A 22970-nucleotide genomic window follows, 5' to 3' on the forward strand; every position below is an offset into this window, starting at 1 on the left:
TTAAATGATCTGGGGTGGATAAAATCATATTGAAAGAGATAAAGTCCTTCGGACCGAAGAGGAGACAACTTAATCTATCCAAAAGCTTACTTTCCTCCCTTGTTAAATCCAAAAATTTATATTTTAGCTTAGCTAACTTGCATGCACCTTATAAATGAAGAAGAATAAGTCAGAAATACGTATTTACGGTTGCCTTCCACCTTATATATATATATATATATATATATATATATATATATATATATATATATATATATATATATATATATATATATATATATATTGTTATGATTGTTTATTTTGACTTTAATCTTAGTTTATTGAGCCAATAAAATATTATAACTTATTTGTTATCAAAAGTAAAATAAACTCCTTATATTACCTGTGTTCGATGGATTCAAAGATTTTCTAGTTGTCTTTTATCGGGATAGAGAAGAAGGATAAGAATAAAAAATATATTATATTACAAAAATTTACGTTTCTTTATTTTATATGAACGAATAAAACTATTATGAAATTCAATAAGATTTTAAATCTACATACATTTATATTAAGTGAAAACCAATTTTACTTAAATTTTTCTTTACTTGAAACAAAAAACAACAAAACTTTAAACTTTTGATTAGCCTAACAAAACCTCAGTTCTTAAATTTGAATGCTAATGACCATGATGTCAAACCGATCCTTCACAGATATAAAATTCAATTGTACAAAACACTCACAGCTTATTTTCTTATTGAGTTGTATGTTGGAACATACCCAGAAAAATCCAGTCTCCTCAACGATGTGATCTCTCCTTTTTGGCATCTAGGCTCCTTCCTGACGTCTCTGGAAACCTGCTGCACTAACCAAAAACACCTGATGCACTTCTCCAAAAACTCAACTACTTATTAATGACACAAGGACCTCCTTTTGTCAACTTGATGCCGTAAAACTACTTTCACAAATCTTCACAAAATGCCAACGGTAGATACTAGGACCTCTTTCAATCTACTTGCTATCTCCTTCTGCAAAAACTATTCAATTCTTTTCACAATGCCGGTATCCAACTCACGAACCACACCCTATCTTGAGACAAACGACTGTTTCCTTCGATGACCAAATTATAACTGACTTCTCCGGTTCTCATGATCGGCTCACAAATTCCCATTTAAAAACGACCGTCCAATCAAAAGCTCAAATTGTGTTTACCATGATTTTGGAAAAGCCTAATTTCGGTTTCAGAGAAAAACTAAATAGCTTACTTTAAAATTGGTTTTGTCAATACACAATTTATACATATTTCAAAAGATTAGAATATGGTCATTTAATACTCGATTATACAAACAATGAAAAGATTAACTTACAGGTAAAATGTCTTCTAATTCTAAACAAAGGTTTTTTGATAATTTTGTTTGAAACGGAAAAATGTCGTTTGCCAAACAAATTTCTATTCTTATCTACACTAAATCTTATCTTAAATTACTATATACAATTTGTTTATATTGATATCTTAAAATTTTATTTCGATGGATCTTTTTATTTATTTTTCTTTGGTTGGGAAAGAAGAAACATAACAATATATATATATATATATATATATATATATATATATATATATATATATATATATATATATATATATATATATATATATATATATATCTATATTTTTTTTCTGAATACGTTGATATTGTGATCATTCAAGAACTTTGACACTGTCTTGGCTTTGTGAGCAAGGGTACCATCATGCATAAAAAAGTCATTCGTGAATTTCCCACAAGTTCAATAAATGTTGTCCTATAACAATCACATAGTTGCTTGCCCTCATTGTAACATTCTTTGGCAAGAAATACAACCCTGCCCTTCCTTTATTTCCACTAAACGCACCCCATACAATTACAATTTCAGGATTTTTGACGGTTTTAACTATTAACTTTGGATCGTACCATGACGCGGTGTGTGGACGACGAACAAATTTGGAGCTTCTTCCTCTTACTAACCTGAACGTATTTTCGTCACTGACTTTTTTCCATTGTTCAGGTGTCCAATACTGATACCTTTTACAAAAATCTAATCTTTTTTCTTCATTGCTTTTGTAAGAAATGGCTTCTTTGCAGCACATCGACTTGGTACTGCTAGATATTTCTGAAGCCGGTGACGATTCGTTCTTGTTAAAACGTTCTGAGGGAGATCAGCATGTTTATTTTTGAGTTCTGTGGCAGTTATGGAAAGGATTTAACATCACTTTACGCCTGATGATCTGTCAGTCTTAGATGATGTTTTTTTAGGAACTCTAGGACCAGGTTTTCTTTCCGGAACAGTCCGTGAAGGAAACGACGCAGCCGACCGTTTTAATTGATAAATTGCCTCTCTTAAAACGCCAATATCACGTGCTACGGTAATTACAGAGTCTCCTTTTTTAAGCAAGGTTAAAGCACGAACTTTCTCCTGTTGTGTGAGTTTCTTTCGACCCATATTTTTCACTTCAATTTAGAATTTACCGATCCCAAACTTTACTAAGTAAATAAAAATGAGTTTAACACTGACTACTCGCACAAAGCCAGCTGTGTTTAGTACAAACACACAGAATAAACTAAAAAAACTAAGCAGTCAGTAAACTACAGACAGCCGCTGTCGCAAGTACGTTATCACCTATCCCCTCAAATGCTAAAGAAACGCAGACAGAACGTATGTAATTTTTCTTCGAATTTAGTTATTTATTTGGCAATGTTAAGATTTTTTTGCGCTCACTGTATACACACGTATACATAAATATTTGAAAGTATGTACATGTTTAAGAAAAGAAACATCTTTGTTCCTTAAAACGTCCTTAAGAGACAATTAAGAAGGGGTATGCAATCGAATCAGCTATTGCTTAGCGATCGCACATGATCAATTATGATTTATTTTTGGAATGTGAATAAAGTTGGAAATTTATTTTGAAAGCCGCTTTATATCATAAATATTAATAACTAACTTCCAAGATCATTAAATAATTGTTTTTATCACAGTTTTCTCCGACTTTATGTCATTCTTTTCCGTCGGCTTGGAATCCATAATAGGGTATCTAGGTTATCCTCGTTTAGTTTGTTGAGTTGTCCTTATTCCCATATCCATTTGGCCTTATTTCTTGTGAACGCAATGATGTCATGGCGGTTTGACTGTAGGATAATTTGACAAATATGTAATAATTTGTGGAGAAGATGTAGGACATTTTTACAATTTTAATTTTTTAATATTTCTTCTTATTTCGGGTAATAACGCAGCTCTGACCTTGCCATTTCAAATTAAAAAAAGGTACATCTTCTTTTTCATGTTAATATACCCATTAAAGGTTTTTTTTCGTAATTAGCTAAATTATTAAAATGTATAATCTTATGTTGTTATTTTTACCTTATGTTACTAATTCTAAACAAGTCTAGTCATGAACAGGACAAAAAATAGTTATCCGTAGAGTGAGAATAAGTAATACTCGATTAACTTACAGATTTCCTTGATGACTTGGGAGGAATTGTACAAGCTGCAATACATTTATTATACCAGTAACAGTGAAGCATATTTTGAATTTGCTGATGTAGCAGAACGTTTGAAATAAAGAGATAAAGATAAAATTAATAATAAACTAATTAAAAATGGAAGAGAAGAACTTATGCGACGGATTGATAAGCTCATGAAAATATTTGGGAGAAATAAAACATGCCCATGTATTGAAGAAATAGACATATTACAACCATTTATAAAAAAGGAGACTCAACAAACACTAAAAATTATAGAGGGATAATGCTTCTGAATAATACATACAAAATATTAATGAACATTTTGAGAAACATAATATAAAAATAGAAGGAAAACACAAGAAGAGAATATGAACAAGGATTTAGACAAGGAAAATCAACGATAGATGCCATACACATATTCCCAAGCGATTGAAAAGTGCTACGAATACGACGTAGACTTGCACCTGCTAGTTATAGATTTATAACCAGTCTTTGAATCTATAAATAGACATTAGGTATTAGTATAAATGAAAAACATTGAGATACCAGCAAAATTATTACCAAGACTTAAACAAAGGAAATATTAAGATACAGTCTCTTCTCCAGTAAGATACAGGAAATGATAACATATTCCCGCAAAACTACAGGCCGATTAGCTTACTTCCATCAGTCAGCAAGATAGTAGAGCGAGTCATACAAACCAGACTCCAATCAGAGACAGATAGGCTAGGATTAAACCCAGAAGCACAATTCTAATTAAGAACTCAACATTTCAGTGAATGACAAGTACTCAGACTTAAAGAGTACAAAACAGCTGGGTTCAACGACAAGCAATATATATCCTGGATTTATGTTTCCTGGATATAAACAAAGCCTTCAACAGAGTGCCTTCTTCTTCTTCCTCTTTATAAGGAATTCTGTTTGTTTATTGGCGGATTAATACCTACATGGAAGGTTTTCACTCCATCTTTTGCGTGGTCGTCCGATACTTCTTCTGCCGATTGGTGACTTATGTCTTGTTATTTTCACGACACGGGTCTCCCCCATTCTGCTTATATGGTTATTCCATTCTTTTTTTTTTATTTTATAATCATTCATTTATACCATGTTCGTTACATTTTCTTCTAATGTCTTCGCTTCTCTTTCGATCTCTTAGCGTATTTCCTGTAATTCTTCTCAGTACTCTCATCTCTACCGTTTCCAGTAGCCTTTGTGTTGTGGCTGTGTCGGATCTTGTTTCTAAGGCATATGTTATTATTGGTTTTACACTGGCTTTATAAATTCTTGAATTCATCTTAGTATTAATCTATCTGTTTCGCCTTATAGTGTTATTAAGATATCCTGCCAGTCTATTTGCTTTTTGTACTTAATCTATCACTTCTTTGTCCAGGTCTCCATACCTGGACAGTGTAATTCCAAGGTATTTTATTTCCATTACTTGTTCAATACTGATGTCACCAATTTCTATTTTACATCTGAATGGTTCTTTGCTTTGTATTTTTATTTATTTGTTTCCCATTCTGTATATTGTAAGGATCTGGCTTAATGAGTCCCCATTATCGTATTCCGCGGCCTATTTCTATAGGTTCTGTAAGTTGTTCGACAGAGTATGGCATAAATAATTGACGTGAGACTCATCTCCTCGTACCTAGGTGACCAGAGGTTCAAGGTCTAGATAGGACAAGTTCTATCTGAACACGAAGCCCCAGAAGCTCAAGCTCGTGGCAAAAGACAGAAACCGGAATATAGCTGTAAGAAATCTACAGACGGCACGGGATATAGTATAAGAATGGAGTATCCAATGAAAACTAGCCATAAATCCAGAGAAGACTCGGGTGGTTATGTTCAAAAAGAAAAAAGATAGAAGAATAGCTAGCAGTGCAAAATACACCCATCGAATGGCAGAATGAAGTTGAATACCTAGGAGTCATAATGGACAAAGGTTTAAAGGTCAGACCACACGTGCACGGAATACGTACCAAAAAACAACAAGGGCCAGATCCGCAATAAGAGAAGCAAATTAGCAATAAAAACCAAATTAAGACTGCTACACAGCATCATAATACCCATAATAATATATGCATCGGGAAACACTTGCATAGGGAAGCACATGTAACACAAAAAAAAACAAAAAAATGTTACAAGGTGCACACATTAGTGTTTGGAGATCTGAAGCAAGTAAGGGTACTAAAGATGATAGAAGAAAAGCCAGAATAAAATTCGCTGAACTTTAAGACCACCCGAACCGTATCCCGCGAAAGATATTAGGGTATGATGTGTTCCATAGATGAAAGCACAGAAGATCAAAATAAGAAATGTTAGCAAATATCTAATAAAGTCTAGATAATATTGAATCACAGAAGATATCACGCTCATCTTGAGGTATCGTACTTCTAATAACATGATTTCTATTTTAGACAAAATTATAAAAACCCTAAAAAACGGCCTCGGCGACCAAAAAATAAAAAAAAATACTAACAAAAGCCACAAGCCACAAAAGATATTAACAAAACCTAAAAAACGGGCAAGAGAAGATTTCATATGGGGATCCTTGTACCCATATGGCAAGCATTTTGATGTTAGTCGTCTCCATAGCGTCCTTTATAGCCTGGGGAGTATTGGAGCTCGGAAGAATGGTCTGGAACGCAGGATTAACAAGCTGATTATAAGTATTTCAATACAAATTATACGATATGCAGATGATCTGGTACTAGCGATAAATAACAAACAAGCTTAGAATATACACTAAGGATCCTAAACCATGAAGCAAAAATTATGGGACATAGGTGGTATTAAAATAGACCAAGAAGCGCAGAGATTTAAATAATTAGAACTAGTGGACAATTAAAAAAAAAATAAAAGCAGGCATTAGAACGTACAGGAAATTGCAGAATATTCTAAAAAATAGAAAAATCCGTAAAAAAATTAAAATCAACATATACAAATTGGAGTTCAGACCGGTCATACCCTATGTCGCAGAGACAATGTGTCTTACTAACAAATATGAAGACAAATTAAGAGTTATAGAAATAAAAATACACAGAAGAATCCTGGGACCAAAGAAAATACAAGAAGGAGAATTTAGACGTTTATATAATAGCGAGATAGAAACCCAAATGAACGGAAAAGATATTGTACGACATATAAAGGCACAAAGGTTGAAATGGTTAGGTCACGTCCTAAGAAGGGGAGATGATCAACCAATCGAGGAAATGTTGGAGTAGAAACCAACAAAGACGAGACCAAGAGGAAGACCGAAGCACAGATGGGAATATCAGGTCAGCGATGATATTAAAAGAATGAACGTTTCGAACTGGAGAAGGAAAATAGAAAAAAGAAAGGAATGGAGGTTAATTAGTAATCAAGCAAAAGCAAAAAACAACCTGCGAAGAAAGATAACACCAAATACAGAGAAAGTATGATGATACGCGTGGAAGCCAGATCTGAAAATGGGCAAAAAATAAGATGAAATAGATAAATAAATATAGTCAATAAATAATAAGTGAATAAAAAAGTAGAGAACACCATTATTCAAGGAATTAACGCAAGGAGATTACCGCTATAAATGTTCAGGGTGCAGAAGAGGTAAATTATGGAAACAGAAAATGATAGGTAAAGTAACGGCCAACAATCCTCCGTGAAACGAATAAGGTTAAGAAATAATTAACAGTTTTATTGTACACATAAACTCTGATTGTAGATTTTGTATGTTTCTATCAACAGGTTTCGTGAAATACATTTTAAAATAAATAAGTAAAATAAATAAATAATAATATTTCCGAAACTTATTATCTTTAAATGTATTTTTTTAAAGATTAAATTAAAAAGTTCACATAAAGTGAAAATAATAGTTTAGTTCTATTATTATATTTTTGATACACGTGTAAAATATATTTTTTTAAATTTTTCTAACAGTTGTACTACTTACCAAACATGTTGTGATATAGTGCAATAAAGTTTCCGAGATCTTAATTGGGCAACAATTTCTGTATTAGTTATATATAAACGTTCTTATGACATTGGTAAGTAACCCCGATATTTTAAATTTTTAATTGTATCGATTGCGCGCTAAGGTGCCTTCGAGTCTAAGCGGAGCGCCACATATAAACAAACTACACGGAATACTCGGTATTATCAAATCGATAACAACCGAGCACGCAAAATCTAGAAAAGGTTATAAACTTTTTCACGAGGACTCTTCCTGCCTACGCAACTACTGGAATCTTCGTTAAACAGGACAAAGGAAGTTCTTTGTTTTGTTATCATTTTAAGGACCATGTCACTTTTGTAATTGTTGACCATCCTTAATTACATTAAGACGTAATAATAGTAACAAAGTACTTTGATCAAGGGTGACACACTTTTTTGTATATATATATATATATATATATATATATATATATATATATATATATACATGATTTATGGGTTTATGAAGTACCAAATCACTAACAGGTTTCCAATCAATAGAAGTACTCCTTCATTAGTCGTACAGTATACTACAAAATTTAAAATTTTTTATATATATACTACTTTATAACTACAACTATTTTTAATTGCAATGGAAACAATATTTCTCGGACTAATAATGCTAACGAAGCAGTGGCGTTTCAAAAAATATTATATTATATTATTTACGATAGGTCAAAGATACGCAATAGACACAATGTATTAAAAAATAATATTAGATTATACTTGGCCACATTTTTGTATATATACTCTTAAACCTTTATTACCAGATTTAGCCATACGGCTCACACTCCCTCTAAGAGGAAAATTCACTCATTCCAGATACCTACGGTATCAAAAGGATTGAGCTCTGTTGGGACTCTTTCCGTGTTATCGAGCCCTAGGTGACTTGGTATGTTGGAGTATCTCCCAAAAATTTTCGTACACATCTAGACGTCGCGAGGAGTACAGCTTTCTGCATGGCCTTATAATGATGTTTATTTAGACCCAGCTGTTTTATGTTCTCTAGAAGGTTTTTGGGAATAACACCAGTAGTAGATAGAATAATAGGTACTGTCTGGGTACTTTCCATTCTCCATTGTCTCCTGATTTGTATTTCTAGATCTCTGTACTTAATGATCTTTTCGTTTTATTTAACACGTAAATTATTGGTGTTGGGTATCGCCACATCAATAAGTGTTATTTGCCTAGTAAGTTTATTAACTAGTATGAGATCCGGTCTATTATGCGCCACTGGTTGGTCTGTAAGCACAGTGCGGTTCCAGTATAGCTTGTAGTTGTCATTTTCAAGCATTCTGTCAGGGACGTATTGATAATAAGGAAGATGGTCGGTTTGAAGAAGTCCCAGTTTGTCAGCTAGTTCTTGGTGGATAATCTTTCCTACTGGCAGCCATGGACAAATGACTGGCAGCCACCGATAAGATGTTGAATGGTTTCTTGGGCTTGGCATCCATATCGGCATTTGTCATTTTGGACTTGAGGATCTTTAACAATATATTTCAGGTAATTTTTAGTTGGACTAACCTGATCCTAAATGGCAAGTAGGAATCCCTCAGTCTCGGGAAACATCTTTCCCGATCTCAACCAATAGTTCGACGCTGTATTGTCGACATATTCATGGCTGATCTCATTGAGATGTCGCCCATGCAGAGGTTTACTCATCCAGGTGCGCATTTTCTCTTGCTGAGTCAGGTGGTTTCTTAGTTTTTTATTTTCTTGTTTCCTTAGTTTAAGCGGCGTTGTATCATCTACTGCGCAAATTGCTCGATATAAAGTAGATGTCTCAGCCTGTATTTGAAAATAAGTTCTTAAATTTGTTTATCCAACTGCTCACCTATATCGATAAGTCCTCTTCCTCCTTGATACCGCGGTAATGTTGTTCTCTCTACTGCACTGCGTGGATGATGTTTTTGCGCCTTTGTGAGAAGTGTTCTTACTTTCCGCTGAAGACCCTCTATATCCGTTTATTATACCAAACGAGTAGTTCAGCGCGGAACAGGCGTAGGTATTTAATGCCTTAAAAACATTTTTACTATTAAGATATGACCGATTTAGTTGTCTTACTCTTCGCACGAACTCCGAGGTTAGTTCAGTTTTCATTTGTTTATGGTCAATTTTCCGCGCTTGTTTTACTCCGAGATATTTGTACATATCATCTCTTATCATCATCCCATTATCATCCCATTATTACCATTATTATTTATAGTATTCTTTATAAAAGAATTTATGAATAATAGACAAAGAAACATTTATGAGTACATCATAATATCATGGTGTTATATTATGTTATTCACTTTCACAATAAGATTCACTGTCGTCGTCCCTTCAGTATTACATCTATGTGACGTTCGAAAACATGTTTGGCAAATATGTTCACTCTTCACTCACTTTCTTCCATTTATCTCCAGTTATTTTGGCAACTTCCTGTTACACAAACACTTTTACAGCTTTTAATATAAAATTAACTTTTTATTTTGCATTTACATTTTTTATTTGCGCCCAAACTATTTATATAGGGTTTAAGTTTAAAGAATTTGGCAGAAGCTTTAAGGAAATATGTCCACTATACTACACTAACTTGTCAAATTTATATTGAATATAACCTTGTTTGTGTTGTTTGATGATTTCATACAGTTGCGGTTTTAACATTCTGTTACAAATGGTATATTCTTTTCTGACAATTTCTTCTTCTAGTGCCGTCTCCACTAATGAAGGTTGGCTATAACCATTGCAAATTCATCTCTATCTTCTGCTTTTCTTAAGGGCGTCTGTGTGTTTAACCCGGTCCAGTCGCGAATGTTTTTCAGCCAGGACCATATTTGTCGTCTACCAAGACCCCTTTTTCCTTCGATTTTAACCTACATAATCAGCTGCAAAAACTTGTACTTATAATTTCTAAGTATGTGCCCCAAATATGCTTTCTTTCGCCTTTTAATGGTGGTCAAAAGTTCTATGTCTCTTCCCATTCTGTGCAACACCATTTCGTTCGTAATATGATCGGTCCATGGTATCTTCAAAATTCTCCTAAAAAGCCACATCTCAAAAGCTTCCAGTTTTCTCATTAAGTCAACATTAACAATCCAGGCTTCGACACCATAAAGAAGAATAGAGTGGATATAACATTTTACCATCCGATATCGGATTTGCAGATTGAGTCTTTGGTTACTCAGAAATTTCCTCATCTTCAAAAAGGCTGCTCTTGATTACTTTATTCTTGAGCGAATTTCTGATTTCGGATTCAGATCTTCCGTAATCCAGACTCCTAAGTATTTCATTTTGTCCACTTGCTTAATATCTTCATTTTTATCTGGATCCTTGTAATGACTTTGCCCCTCTTACTAATAACCATGGTTTTTGTTTTCTTTATGTTTATTGTTAAACCAAACTGTTCTCCAGTATCACAAATTGTGTTTAGTAACGTCTGCAGGTCTGTCTCACTTTCAGCGATAATGACTATATATTTATATTTTCACCATTTATCTTGATCCCTTCTATACAGTTTTCAGGTACTTGTGTAAATAACTCTTCGGAATATATATTAAATAGTAATGGTGAAAGTACACAGCCCTGTCCCATTCCTCTACTTATCTGTTGCGCATCCGTGCTATTTCCATCTAATGTTACCACAGCCTATTGGTTCCAATAGAGATTTCTCACTATGTTATTGTCGTTGTTGTCCAGTCCTTTTTTCTTTAGACATTCCATGAGAATGTTATTTTTAACTTTGTCGAAAGCTTTCTGATAGTCTATAAACGCAACGAAAAGATCTTTTTGTTGGTCTCGACATTTTTGGGCAAGAGTTGTGAAACTATACAGAGCTTCCACTGTTGCGAAGCATTTACGAAAGCCAAACTGTCTATTACTCATATCTGCTTCGCACTTTCTGAATATTCTTGCATGTATAATCTTTAAAAATGTTTTTAATGAGTGTGACATTAAGCTGATTAATCTGTAGTCATTACAGTGTTTGGGGTTCTTGGTAGCGGAACAAAGATCGATAGCAGCCATTCTGTAGGTATCTCACCAGATTTGTAATGTTGTTAAAGAGTATAGTTATTTTCTGACGATAAAGATTCTTATTATTATTATCTCATTTTTAGAAGTACTGGTAAGTGCTCTATTAATTAGTACCTAATGGTATAGAGCAAATTGGGGATTAACTCTTTTTTTAACCATTTTTCGTAATTCTCTGCATTCATGTCATCATGATAATCTCTCGACTTGTTACCTGATATAAAAATCAAAAATCAAAAGGGCATTCGGTATGACACCCAATTGCCCACCGCCGTGTATGATAACCAACCTATTTATTTTTGAAATATTTTTGAATAATCCTTTACCACTATCAACTGATCAGCTGTTCGGCGTAGTGTGTCCTGCATGTGCAGAGGTTTCATCAACATATACAATTAGGTTGCCTTTACTTCTGTAGTATTAATTACTGTCTAAATACTTAGGACGTAGAGCATAAATGTAATTCCATTAAATTAATAAACATTGATTGTAATCTATAATATATCTCGGCGAATATAAGATAGTTATCTTTGCTTTTCTTCCATTTAAATATCGAATCTTTTACAACCCTGTAGAGAGAACTCACACTTCTAGTCCACTCGTACGCCTCTTAAACTTTTTTAACCTTTAGTCTCATGAAAATGGTAAATTGTATGTATTTATAATGAATCGTTTGCCGTAGTCCTTTATTTAAGTCTGTTACAGTTGCTTTCATCATCCTTCCTACTGTGCGTACAGCTACTCCAGTAGCTTCGCTCAGACGTAGTTTAATATAGCTTATTATTTTCAGAAAATAGTGTTTGTAGACATTTAAACACTTTTGCCAATCTAATCTGTTTACTTGTACCTACTACACTTAACTGTCTCCACTCTATAAAATAGTTTAAAATACGCGTATTCGCACCTTTCTTTATGAGACTGGAAAACATAATGGCACTGAATTACAAACTCGTCTCAAATACAGTTAGAAATTCTCACAAATAATTAATCAGTTCCTTGTATGTCCCTAATGACTATATAATTACGATTTTAAAGACAAAATAATCTTTTTAACAGCAAATTATATTTATTGTTTAACTGAGTAATACAACACTTTGCTGTTTCCAATCAAATAAATATTGTTCTCGACGCGATAAAATATTTCGTGGAAGTGTTTGCCACCGCATTTGAAACAAGCCATACAGAACGAAATAATAAACTATGTCAGGATACAAGTGTCTAAATAGAATATTCCTTATAAAAAGTAGTCAGAATTTATGTGAAATGTATGCGAATACTGTACAAATATTAGAAAAATCAGAAAGAGTAATAAACTGGTTACTTGTTGTCGTTAGCATGCATATTATAGGGTTAAAAGATTACTATCATTAAATGGAAAAATATTATTCAATATTTGAAACTATTCTTGGAGAACAGCTCTTATATCCACAAAAAATCTAAGTTCCCTACAGAATGGTAATATATTCTTTACAGAATGATCTCCCCTGTCATCTAGTTTTTTTTCACATTTAGTTGTGATTCAATTTATTCGGTTAGAATATTATTACATTAATAATCTTATTATTATAATAATACATATACCCTTGACTTGTTTCCACACCTCTTTGGGCTTTTCTATTAATTTAATACTTGTATCTATATTTGATCACAACCCACTACTGGGTTGTAATCAGTAGTGGATTTAAGTCTGGCCACTCAAAACACTTTCTATAAATTGATACTTTTTTACAAGAATAGAGTTAGTAAAAAAAAACTCATAGATGCCTGAATTCTACAGCGAACTACCTGTAATAGGTTTGTGGTACTGGAAGGAAGGTAATTGACAAATGAGAGATATCTATATCGTTAAAAGATGTCCACTTTGTAATAAAAATCGCCTGCTTTAGTATTTTCACAAAATCCAATAAATGTTGGCAAATATATCAGGCTGGATTTTTTTGCGTGGACAACCCTGTAGATAATGATATAATATACAAAGAAATACTATAAAAGTTTCTTACCATGTAATTAATGAGAAGTTATAAAAAGATTTCTAATTTCTGTGTCTCTAAATCATGAACCACGTATCTTTTCCTTTATTTATATAACGTTTTAGATTTTGTAATAGTTTACATTGTTAGACATTGAACTATAAATTAGGCTGGAATGTTAAAAGAGTGAAAGTGATGGATACAGTAGGTTATCTAGCATATTTATATCCAGACACTGCCTATTTTTCCTTCTAGACGTTACATAAATCCAAGAATTAAACGGGATTTTTATTTTGGAGGATATTATTTACATACATTTTTGTACGAGAGACCAATGTTGGCTTTTTTTATTTTTAAATTGTATACAATTTTAAGAAAAAAGATAAAAACAATGTTCGAATAACGAGAATATAAAATACAAAAAAAAAGAAAAGTAAGAACACTATTAAGAAATGACCTACAAATTTACCATTGATATATACCGGTAAGAAGAAATCAAGGTATAAATCATGTAAAAGTGAACATAAAGTAGGAAGAAATGCTAAAATCACTATAGCTGAAAAAAGTTAGGCTATAACTTAAATGAAAAATTATAAATCAGCATGTCAGGTTAATGTCATAAGCAATATGGATCGTAAAGATATAACAATCCATCATCATCTTCCTAACGGTAGTCCCGCATTATTGCACGGTCGCTGCTTTTATCAGTCATCTCCACCTGGTTCGATCCGGAGTATGGTACTGATAGTCTTCACGTCTAATTCAGGACTTTCTCGTTCTTGCCACGGAATTCTCGTCGCTAGACCCTAGATGTGCATATTATCTTATTCGATTTTCCCGCATCTTTTCCGTAATTGGCTCTCAATCTTTTCCTGATATCTTCATTTTTGTTGTAATTAAGGCGGAACATGCATAACATCCATCGCGGCATAATCATTTCCTCGGAATGCTTATTCTTTTTTTGTGGCTGGCCAACATTATGTTTCATATAGAGCCACTGGGCGGACAACGGTTTAGTTGAGTCGATAGGAGGACAATCGACGATCACAGAATACTCCAGTCACTTGGCGCCATTTTAGCTATGTGGTGTCCTCACTGTCGATGCTGATTGTACCATTGGTTTGAGATCCACAGTACTCGGTACTGTTGACGTTTAGCCGTGCTAAACTTAGTCGTGCCTTCCATTAATGAGTTTGCTGTTGCAACGCCTGGTGGTGCTGTCGAGGAAGACGTCGTCGGCAAACAACAGCGACCGTGGATGTGGTTCTTGAAGATCCTTAGTGATCACACTGAGAAATAATAATCCAATGATAAAAATAATACATATCCTGTGCCTTCAAGAGAGAAATTGGAAAAATGTAATAGAGGTACATATCTTCAAAAAAAATACAGACGTTTAGAACTATTGTTCTTAGTATTATCGTCTATGATCGGCACAATCATCCTGCAAGCGTCCACAAAATCGTCCGTAATAGTATGTCGAACCACAAGCATCAAGTGATTCCCTTTGATGCGTCTCCGAAAAACCGACAATTCACGGGTTGTAGGCGATCATAGGCAATGATGGGCAAGAATAGCCAAGTATGCCCTCTTCACAGTCGTGCTCGCGCTTACTTGTCTGTAATCGCCGATTATGAAGAGAGGCTATTACAGTTGATCACTTTTTGACGATTAATGTATTGTTAGAAAAGTCTAATGAATACACTGTACCGTAAAGCTTATACTTTATAGACTTGATTAATTGAATACTGGACATTTGAAAAAAAACTTAAATAAAAGGAGAACGACTAAATAAAATGATTGGCGAATGATATGATTATCATTGTACACAATAACGAATATATATATATATATATATATATATATATATATATATATATATATATATATATATATATAACAAATGAACAACCATGAATTCTATCAACTGTTCAAAGAGATACTGATCTCAGAATTCGTTAAACTTCAGAGACTTCAATGGGCTGTCATGTAGTAAAAATGGAGACAGAAAGATTGCCGAAAAAAGCCCTAGATAGTAAAATGCAGGGCGCAAGACCAAAAGGAAGGCCACGGAAAAGGTGGGAGGATAAAGTGGCAGCCGATGCGCAAAATTTGATAGACGTAAGAATCTGGAGAAGATCGGTAGGGACCGGTTGGACAAGGCCAAGGCTCGATTTGTGCTGTAGGGCTATAGGAGAGAGAGATAAATGATATTAGAATTGGAAGAAAAAGCAAAAAGTATATGGCTGAAAATAAATGTAAATAAAGGGAATCTAGAAATTTACACATCATTATAAATAATATAGGCATCTCTCAGTTATGTCTGAAAGCTAGAACGCCACTTTATTATACGTTTACTGCACCTAAAGTCATTCTTTCTCGCCACGTGTCCAGCCTAGTGCCACTTCATATGTGAGATCCTTTCCACAGCATCTTTAATTCGTGTTTTGGTTCTTATAATGACATAACATCGACCATTCTATGTCTAGTTGAGACACTCTGAATTTTTCCACAGATTTTTTACAGAGTGTAAAACTTAGTATGCTGAAAAACGCCTGTGCTAATTTTATTCGTCTTTTATTCTTACAGGGTTGGTTATTTTACCTATTCTAGCGGAAGCAAAGCAGAAGATCGCGACGAAATTAGAGAAGCGGAGTAGTCGAAGATTTGAAAGATCAAGACATAGAAGAAGATGCCAGGAATAATCGATATCTCCAGCCATCTTTATCATTCCAGCCATCTTCTCTTACTTCGATCTCTCAAATGTTCGTCTACTCCTCTTTTCCAACTTCATCGGGTCTTTCACGTTTTCATCTTCCACCTGGTTTCGGTGTTATAATTTATTTGGGAAGTTTTGTATTGAACATTCTTTGTATATGGCCACAACAGGTTAATTGTTTGTCTTTTATTTCATCGGTTATTGTGTGTCTAACTTTCATGGCCTTTCTGATCCTTGTATTTGTCACCTTCTCCTTCCTTGACTAGTTGAGAGGTCTTTCCGTTCAGATGGTATTTCTCTTTTGTTGAGTCATACTTGAAACACTATTGTAGTATCTCGTTAATATCTGTTCCATCGGCTCTTCCATTTTTCAAGAGTTTACGCGTTTTTTGCTGTTTCCTTTGATATTCTAATTGGAGGCCCTTTTGCTGAAATATTTTTTATGCTTTGCTCTCTGAACTATATATATTCGCTGCTTCGTTAGTTGATCTATAAAATAAAGTCGATTGTAAATCGATGTTCCGTTTTCCCTCCCTATGAGGGGGAAGCATTGGCTGTTCCATCGGCTCTTCCATTTTTCAAGAGTTTACGCGTTTTTTGCTGTTTCCTTTGATATTCTAATTGGAGGCCCTTTTGCTGAAATATTTTTTATGCTTTGCTCTCTGAACTATATATATTCGCTGCTTCGTTAGTTGATCTATAAAATAAAGTCGATTGTAAATCGATGTTCCGTTTTCCCTCCCTATGAGGGGGAAGCATTGGGGTAGGAGTGAGTAACATTTTTTGCATCTTTTTTGGGGTCCCAAAATTGACATTCTTAGCGAAATTCAGCTTGTTTGTCTTGTTTTTAGAGATCAAATCTCTGACGAGTAAACTATAATAAACGTAATGAGTTTTTACACCAAAACTACGATATATTCCAACAGAATTGTAAAAAGCTTTGACGAGATCTTATCACCTTAAAAGTTAATTCACACCAATAGCCACAGGATGATCAGACTACAGGCAGAGACGGTACAGTCAAGACTGCTTCTGTGGTTTTCCAATGAGGTAATTCCCACTTACGGGCACGGTAAAGTCACAGTCACGGTACAGTCAAGATCACTGGCACACTTAAGATACGGTTCTGAAACTATTTTTAGGTTATCTACTATTTTTAAGGGAAAATATTCACAATTTTAATTAAAAATACGATTATTTTGTGGCTGCCTTCTTAACATGGTAATAATTAACATGACATGCTTGCCTTTTTTACATGATACGATTTTTTTGACAGGTATTTTCAAGTTAATTTTATGTAAAAATGAACTATTCTCAAATAGAGTCGTCCCAAAAACGTAATCTACTTTAGTTTACTATATGTCTGAATTGCCCTTATGAGGAGACAGAAAATTAAATTATTAGAATTTTTTTTGTATTATCAAGTAAACAAAATAAGTTGTTTAATTTGTATTTTGAGAACGATTTTCAGTTTAACTAGTTTTAATTTTCTTATCCTGCGGATAAGAATCGGATAAGATAAGAATCCTGTAGATCCTATCGATAATATAATGTTTATTACTCTCTCTTATTCGTAAAATATTTGTACAGTATTTGTAGAAAATTTCATAGAATTTTTGAGAGTTTGTTTACAGAAAATATTTTATTTCGTTACTTTTATCCTGAAATAGTCAGCTTATTATTTAGTTTTGAGATTATAGTGCATATTAGTCGCAAAAATTATTACAATAAATATGTATGCCTATTTTTTAGTACACCTAAGGAATGGACCTTTGACAGTGATTTATCACTCTCTTCCAATACCAAATAAAGTTTACTGGATACAGACTTATTCTTTTGTAGTTAATTTTAGTATGGTTAGAACAAAACTATGTAGGTCAGTAGTCATTACTCTAAATACTTTTTACGAATTGGCAAGGAAACGACCTAAAATTAATTTTCGGTTTAACTGCGTTAATATTAACCCACAAGGTGGGCGTAAAACGTAACAGAAAGTGTTCTAAAGAAAAGCATAAATCTATAAAATTCAAAGTGATATTTTAAAACAATTTATCATTATTTAGTAAGCCTCTAAATATTTTCCATTATAAAAACATTTAAACGTCCAATTTTACACTACATTAAAAAAATCAAATTATTTTGTAGTCAGTGTACTATCATTATTATCCAGTCCCAGTCCTTTACTGGCTAACATAAGCCTACATTCCTGCTTTTAAAACAATTTGATCTACGTCGCACTTATCAAGTCATCCCGCACTTCTCTTGTCTCCACGCTGTCTCCACACCAATATCCCTTTTGATTCCTAGATTTTCCATACTTCTAGCCACGTATCTGGCCACCTCTATTTTTGTCTCGCAATCCTCTCTATGTGCTACTCTTAATTCACAATTCCACATATGAAGCCTTTGTTAGATGAGCGTTTCTGCCCCCATATTAATGGCATTGATCATCTTTCTCTTCAGACATAATATGTATTATGTCTTCTCTTCTATATCTCTTCCTATATTATAGGAAGTTAACTTTTAAAGTTTCTCGGTTTATTTCGCGTGGTTGATTATCTCTACCTATCTTGATTACATGTCCGAGATATTTATATACGAGAACATTAATCAGTTATATTTATTTTTGATTGGGTACTAAATTCGTCATTGATCTTTGTTATTCCTCTATTGGTATTTAAACCAACGATCTATTCTGCCTTCCTGAAAACCATGTCATTTCTAGATCTTCAGCTTTTATGACTATTATCAGCGAAACATAAGTTGTTTAAATTGTTTAAATATTCTATGTCGAGTTTCATTTCCTTTGTATTCCAGTCTTGGTTTTTAAACAAATGATTAAATAGTCTACGTGACATTGGGCGCCGCTGTCTGACTCTCTTTCTATTTATTAGGTTATTTTATATTTGAAAGCCCTCTGTATTTCACCGACTTTTCTATAATAAGGTTTTCATGCTTTGGAATCTTTTTGAATTCCTGTCTGATCTCTGGGTTGATAAATTTCCAATTTTCAATTGTAGTTACTGTTATTCGGAAAACAACTTGGAATCATGGCATAGAAAACACTTGTCATTTGAACACGTTCCATATAATCTCGCTAAAAGATTTTAATGTCACATAATTGACAGCTTATCGCAATGAGAGCATTGCTGTATTCGAACCTGATTTCAGGTTTTTAACCTCTTTGACGTTTTGCATTCTTTCATGCCATATTAAAGAGTTGAGAACACCGAGACATGTTAGGACATATACCATATACTGACAACATATAAATTTCATAAGTTTAACACATGATATACGTACTACTTCAATCAGTCATCATCTTCATCGTCATATAGCCTCTGTTTGTGTCCACAGTCTTACAGAGGCCTCATTCAGAGCGTTTCTTACTCTGTTTCTCACTGTAAGGCCAAGCATTGAACGTTTCATTTTTCTTTGGGTTATTTCTAATTGTCTGGCTATTTTTTTGGTAAGAGTAAGAGTTTCGACTTCCTATGTCAAGACTGGCAAGACCCACTGTTGAACGCCCTTTTTTGATGCTGTTCGGTATTTATGATTTAAAAATGTATCTTAATTTGCCATAGACAGCACAGCTTAGGAATATTCTTCTTTATAACTCACATCTCTGATTATTTCTTGTGATTTTCACTTCATGCCCCTAATATGTAAATTTGTAAGTGACTTGATTTTTTTTGACGATGCAATGAGTTCTTCTACTACTTCAATACATGTCTTAATTTTTTTGGATTGGTGCACTTAATGGGTCTACTTTCCAAAGTATCTACTCTCTCAATTAAATACGTCTAGAAAGAGTCAACATCACATATTTGGATACCAGTGATAATGACAACAGGAATATGATAAAGCGTATTGAAACAGCCATAGACGCCTTTTATAAGATAACGAGAATTCTCTTAAATAAATATTTTCTTTTTCTTCTCCTAGCAATACGTCCCGGGATGGGTCTTGGCTGACTGCACAACTTGCTTCCATCTCACACGGTCTTCCATCATAGTTGATTCAGTGTGTAGCCCCATTTTTTTTTAATCTAACCATATGTTATCTCTCCACCGTATTCTTAAGGACCTTCTCCCTGTTGTGGCCTTCTCCCAGATTAACTTAGCTAGATGGTTATTGGATAGCCTATGGACATGGCCTGTTTAACCTCAGCATTTGTTTTCATTCGGTATTTGTAAGTATTCGGGTCGTGATAGGCTCCAAAGATCCTTCTGAGGATTTTCTCTCAAAACATCAAAGTTTTATTTCCATTGCTTTTGTCAGCATCCATGTCTCACACCCATATAAGCACCGTTCTAATCATTGTTTTATATATCCTGATTTTTAAGGTTCTTTGATTTAATAGATTTACTAAATTAATCCTTTTATCTCTTCTGTGATATCTGCGGTGATTGTTGCTTCGAGATATTTCTTTCTTTTCTACACTCTTTCAAAGTAATATGGGTCTATTGTTACATTTTGCCCTATTCTCCTCTCTTTTATTAATCAGTTATGTTAGTCTCTTTTAAATAAATATGTTAAATTAAAACTAAAACTCTGTACGGTAGCGGGCAACCCTCCTCTACGATCTCGGTAGAGGACAGGCTGCTACAGGGAGTGGCGTCCTTGCCGTACGCTAGCTACTGACTTTCTCCTACGTGCAAGCCTTTAGTAAAGATCCCAGCCTATCTTTTCCCTCATTTTTCAATCCTTACAATATCCCGCTATATCCAGCAACCAACCAGCACAGGCCAGCGTGGTAGTAAATTGGCTAATCTTACCCGTAAATGATATGACACAAACTAAAAAAATTGGGTGTCCCAATGGTCTCTCGTGACACGGCTACCATGGACAACAAACATTGCATATTGCCACTTATAACGTAAGAACGATTGCAACTCAAGAGAAGCTTATTGAATTACAGGAAGAACTGAAGTTATATTGAGATTTTCTAAATTACGAAGAAAAGGAGAAAAACCAATTAGTTTTAAAATCAGGGCATCTGGTGCATTCCATTGAAGAAAACGATAAGGCAGTTGGCTGTGGAGGCTTTTTCGTGCACAAGAAACACCGAGATAAAATTATAAAAATAGAGAGTGTAAGTTCAAGAGCTGTGTATCTCATAATAAAACTGAATGAGAGACGCGCTATTAAAATTATTTAAGTATATGTACTCACGGCGAGCCATAGCGATGAGCAAATCCAAAACTTCTATGAATATATACATTGAGTTAAGGAAAAAGATAAAACCCACGATTTAATCTTAATGGGCGATTTGAACGCTAAACTTGGATTTACGGTGGGAACTGTATGGGGTAAAGAGCTCGACTCTTATAGAGACAATAATGCCAAAATTGGAAACTCTTGATATGTGGATCTGCATAAGAATATTACTGATAAACTGAATAAATCAAATAAGAAGTGAAGTAGTTTTATACAGGATAAAAAACACAGAAAGACCGAAGAATAACATTCCCGCTCCGATTTCTTCGAGAGCGATACCATAAGATATGCGCAGATCAATTTTGAGCTGTCACCATCAAAATTGTTATGACCAATTTTCGACATTTTGAAAATAGAAAAAGAAGGAACTAATTCTAAGAACTCAGAAGAAATTACAATATTCTCAATCACCAGTTACATGTTTGCAACTACTGATTTAGTAATAACCTTGCACATAGTACCCTTCAAATTGATCTTAAGGAGATATTCATGGCAACGTGTATTGAGCCGTTGCATTACGTTCTGGAGTAACGCAACTGAAACAAAACAAAATATATGACCATGGAAGCAATACAATTCAAAAAGAAAATATGCTATATGATGATTTACAAGAAATAAATAAAATATAGCGAAACGGAAAGTGAGAGACATGGGAAAAGCAAGTACTCAGAATTAACTATAATAGAAAGGACGTAAGATGCAGTGGTAAAAAAGAAATATGAAGTAAATATCTAATATTAATTAACGAATCTATTCTTACAAATTCCACTAAATATTGGAGTGGAAGATACAGCTTAAGTTGTCGGACATTGTGACAAAGAAATATTTGAACTTCTTAGAAGTAAAACAGTACAAAACGGTATCTAATTAATAAAATAATTATGAATAATACATAATTATATTTGTGTTCTAGAACTTGTAACATATATTTTATAAATAAAAAATTAACAGTGAGACACAATAGAGGAGGTATAAATATATATTCTGCTAGTATATTTTTTGTACTAGTTATTTAATGTACAAAAATTAAATATTAAATTACTCTTACTTGATATCGAAGACCAAAAGGACATCTTGCATAAACAACGAGAAGCACAAAATGAACTAAAACCACTGAAAAAATCACTGATGTTTCATCGACTGTATCGTGTACTCCAAATAGAAAAACACCGATTTCGCTGCGTTAGAAACTAAATGCTTTAGCCTATTAACTTTAACTCTGCGATGCGTAGGACTCGCACTGACTCCACTATATTCTTGGACTTGAATAGATCTTGAAATTTGTAAAACTGAAACTATTTGCCGCCGCGGCCGCTGCCGCTATTACCGCCTTGACATTGAAAGCTATTTCAGAGAGATGAAGCGCGATTACGCTTAATTTTTTTATTTATTATGGAAATGATTTTGTTAGTAGTTAGTCACGCCCCATGGATTTTAGAATGATAGTGCCAATTATTATAAGAGGTGATTAATACATATGATATTTTAATATAAAAAAGTTATAAACAGGAATAAAAAGTAAATATGATAGTTTCCATTTAATAAAATTAGTTTTTTTATATAAGGGAAAAGTCATCTAAATGTAGATACGAAGTTTTT

General features: G+C 33.7%; 1 protein-coding gene across 2 annotated transcripts in view; it reads right to left on the reverse strand.

The window, feature by feature from the left end:
• LOC140440030 (uncharacterized) overlaps positions 1-22698 on the reverse strand; it is an 80951-nt gene extending 58253 nt beyond the window's left edge. Inside the window, exon 1 of one of the 2 annotated variants that reach the window (XM_072530270.1) lies at positions 22420-22698. In XM_072530270.1, the coding sequence (XP_072386371.1) occupies positions 22420-22444 (25 nt within the window). In that variant the 5' untranslated portion in view covers positions 22445-22698. Of the gene's footprint in view, positions 1-7407; positions 7556-22419 lie in introns of those variants that run through there. The other variant, XM_072530271.1, reaches the window with a different exon arrangement.
• Between the last annotated feature and the right edge of the window lie 272 nt (positions 22699-22970).

Source organism: Diabrotica undecimpunctata, chromosome 4 (assembly GCF_040954645.1).
Source record: "Diabrotica undecimpunctata isolate CICGRU chromosome 4, icDiaUnde3, whole genome shotgun sequence".
NCBI lineage: Eukaryota > Metazoa > Arthropoda > Insecta > Coleoptera > Chrysomelidae > Diabrotica > Diabrotica undecimpunctata.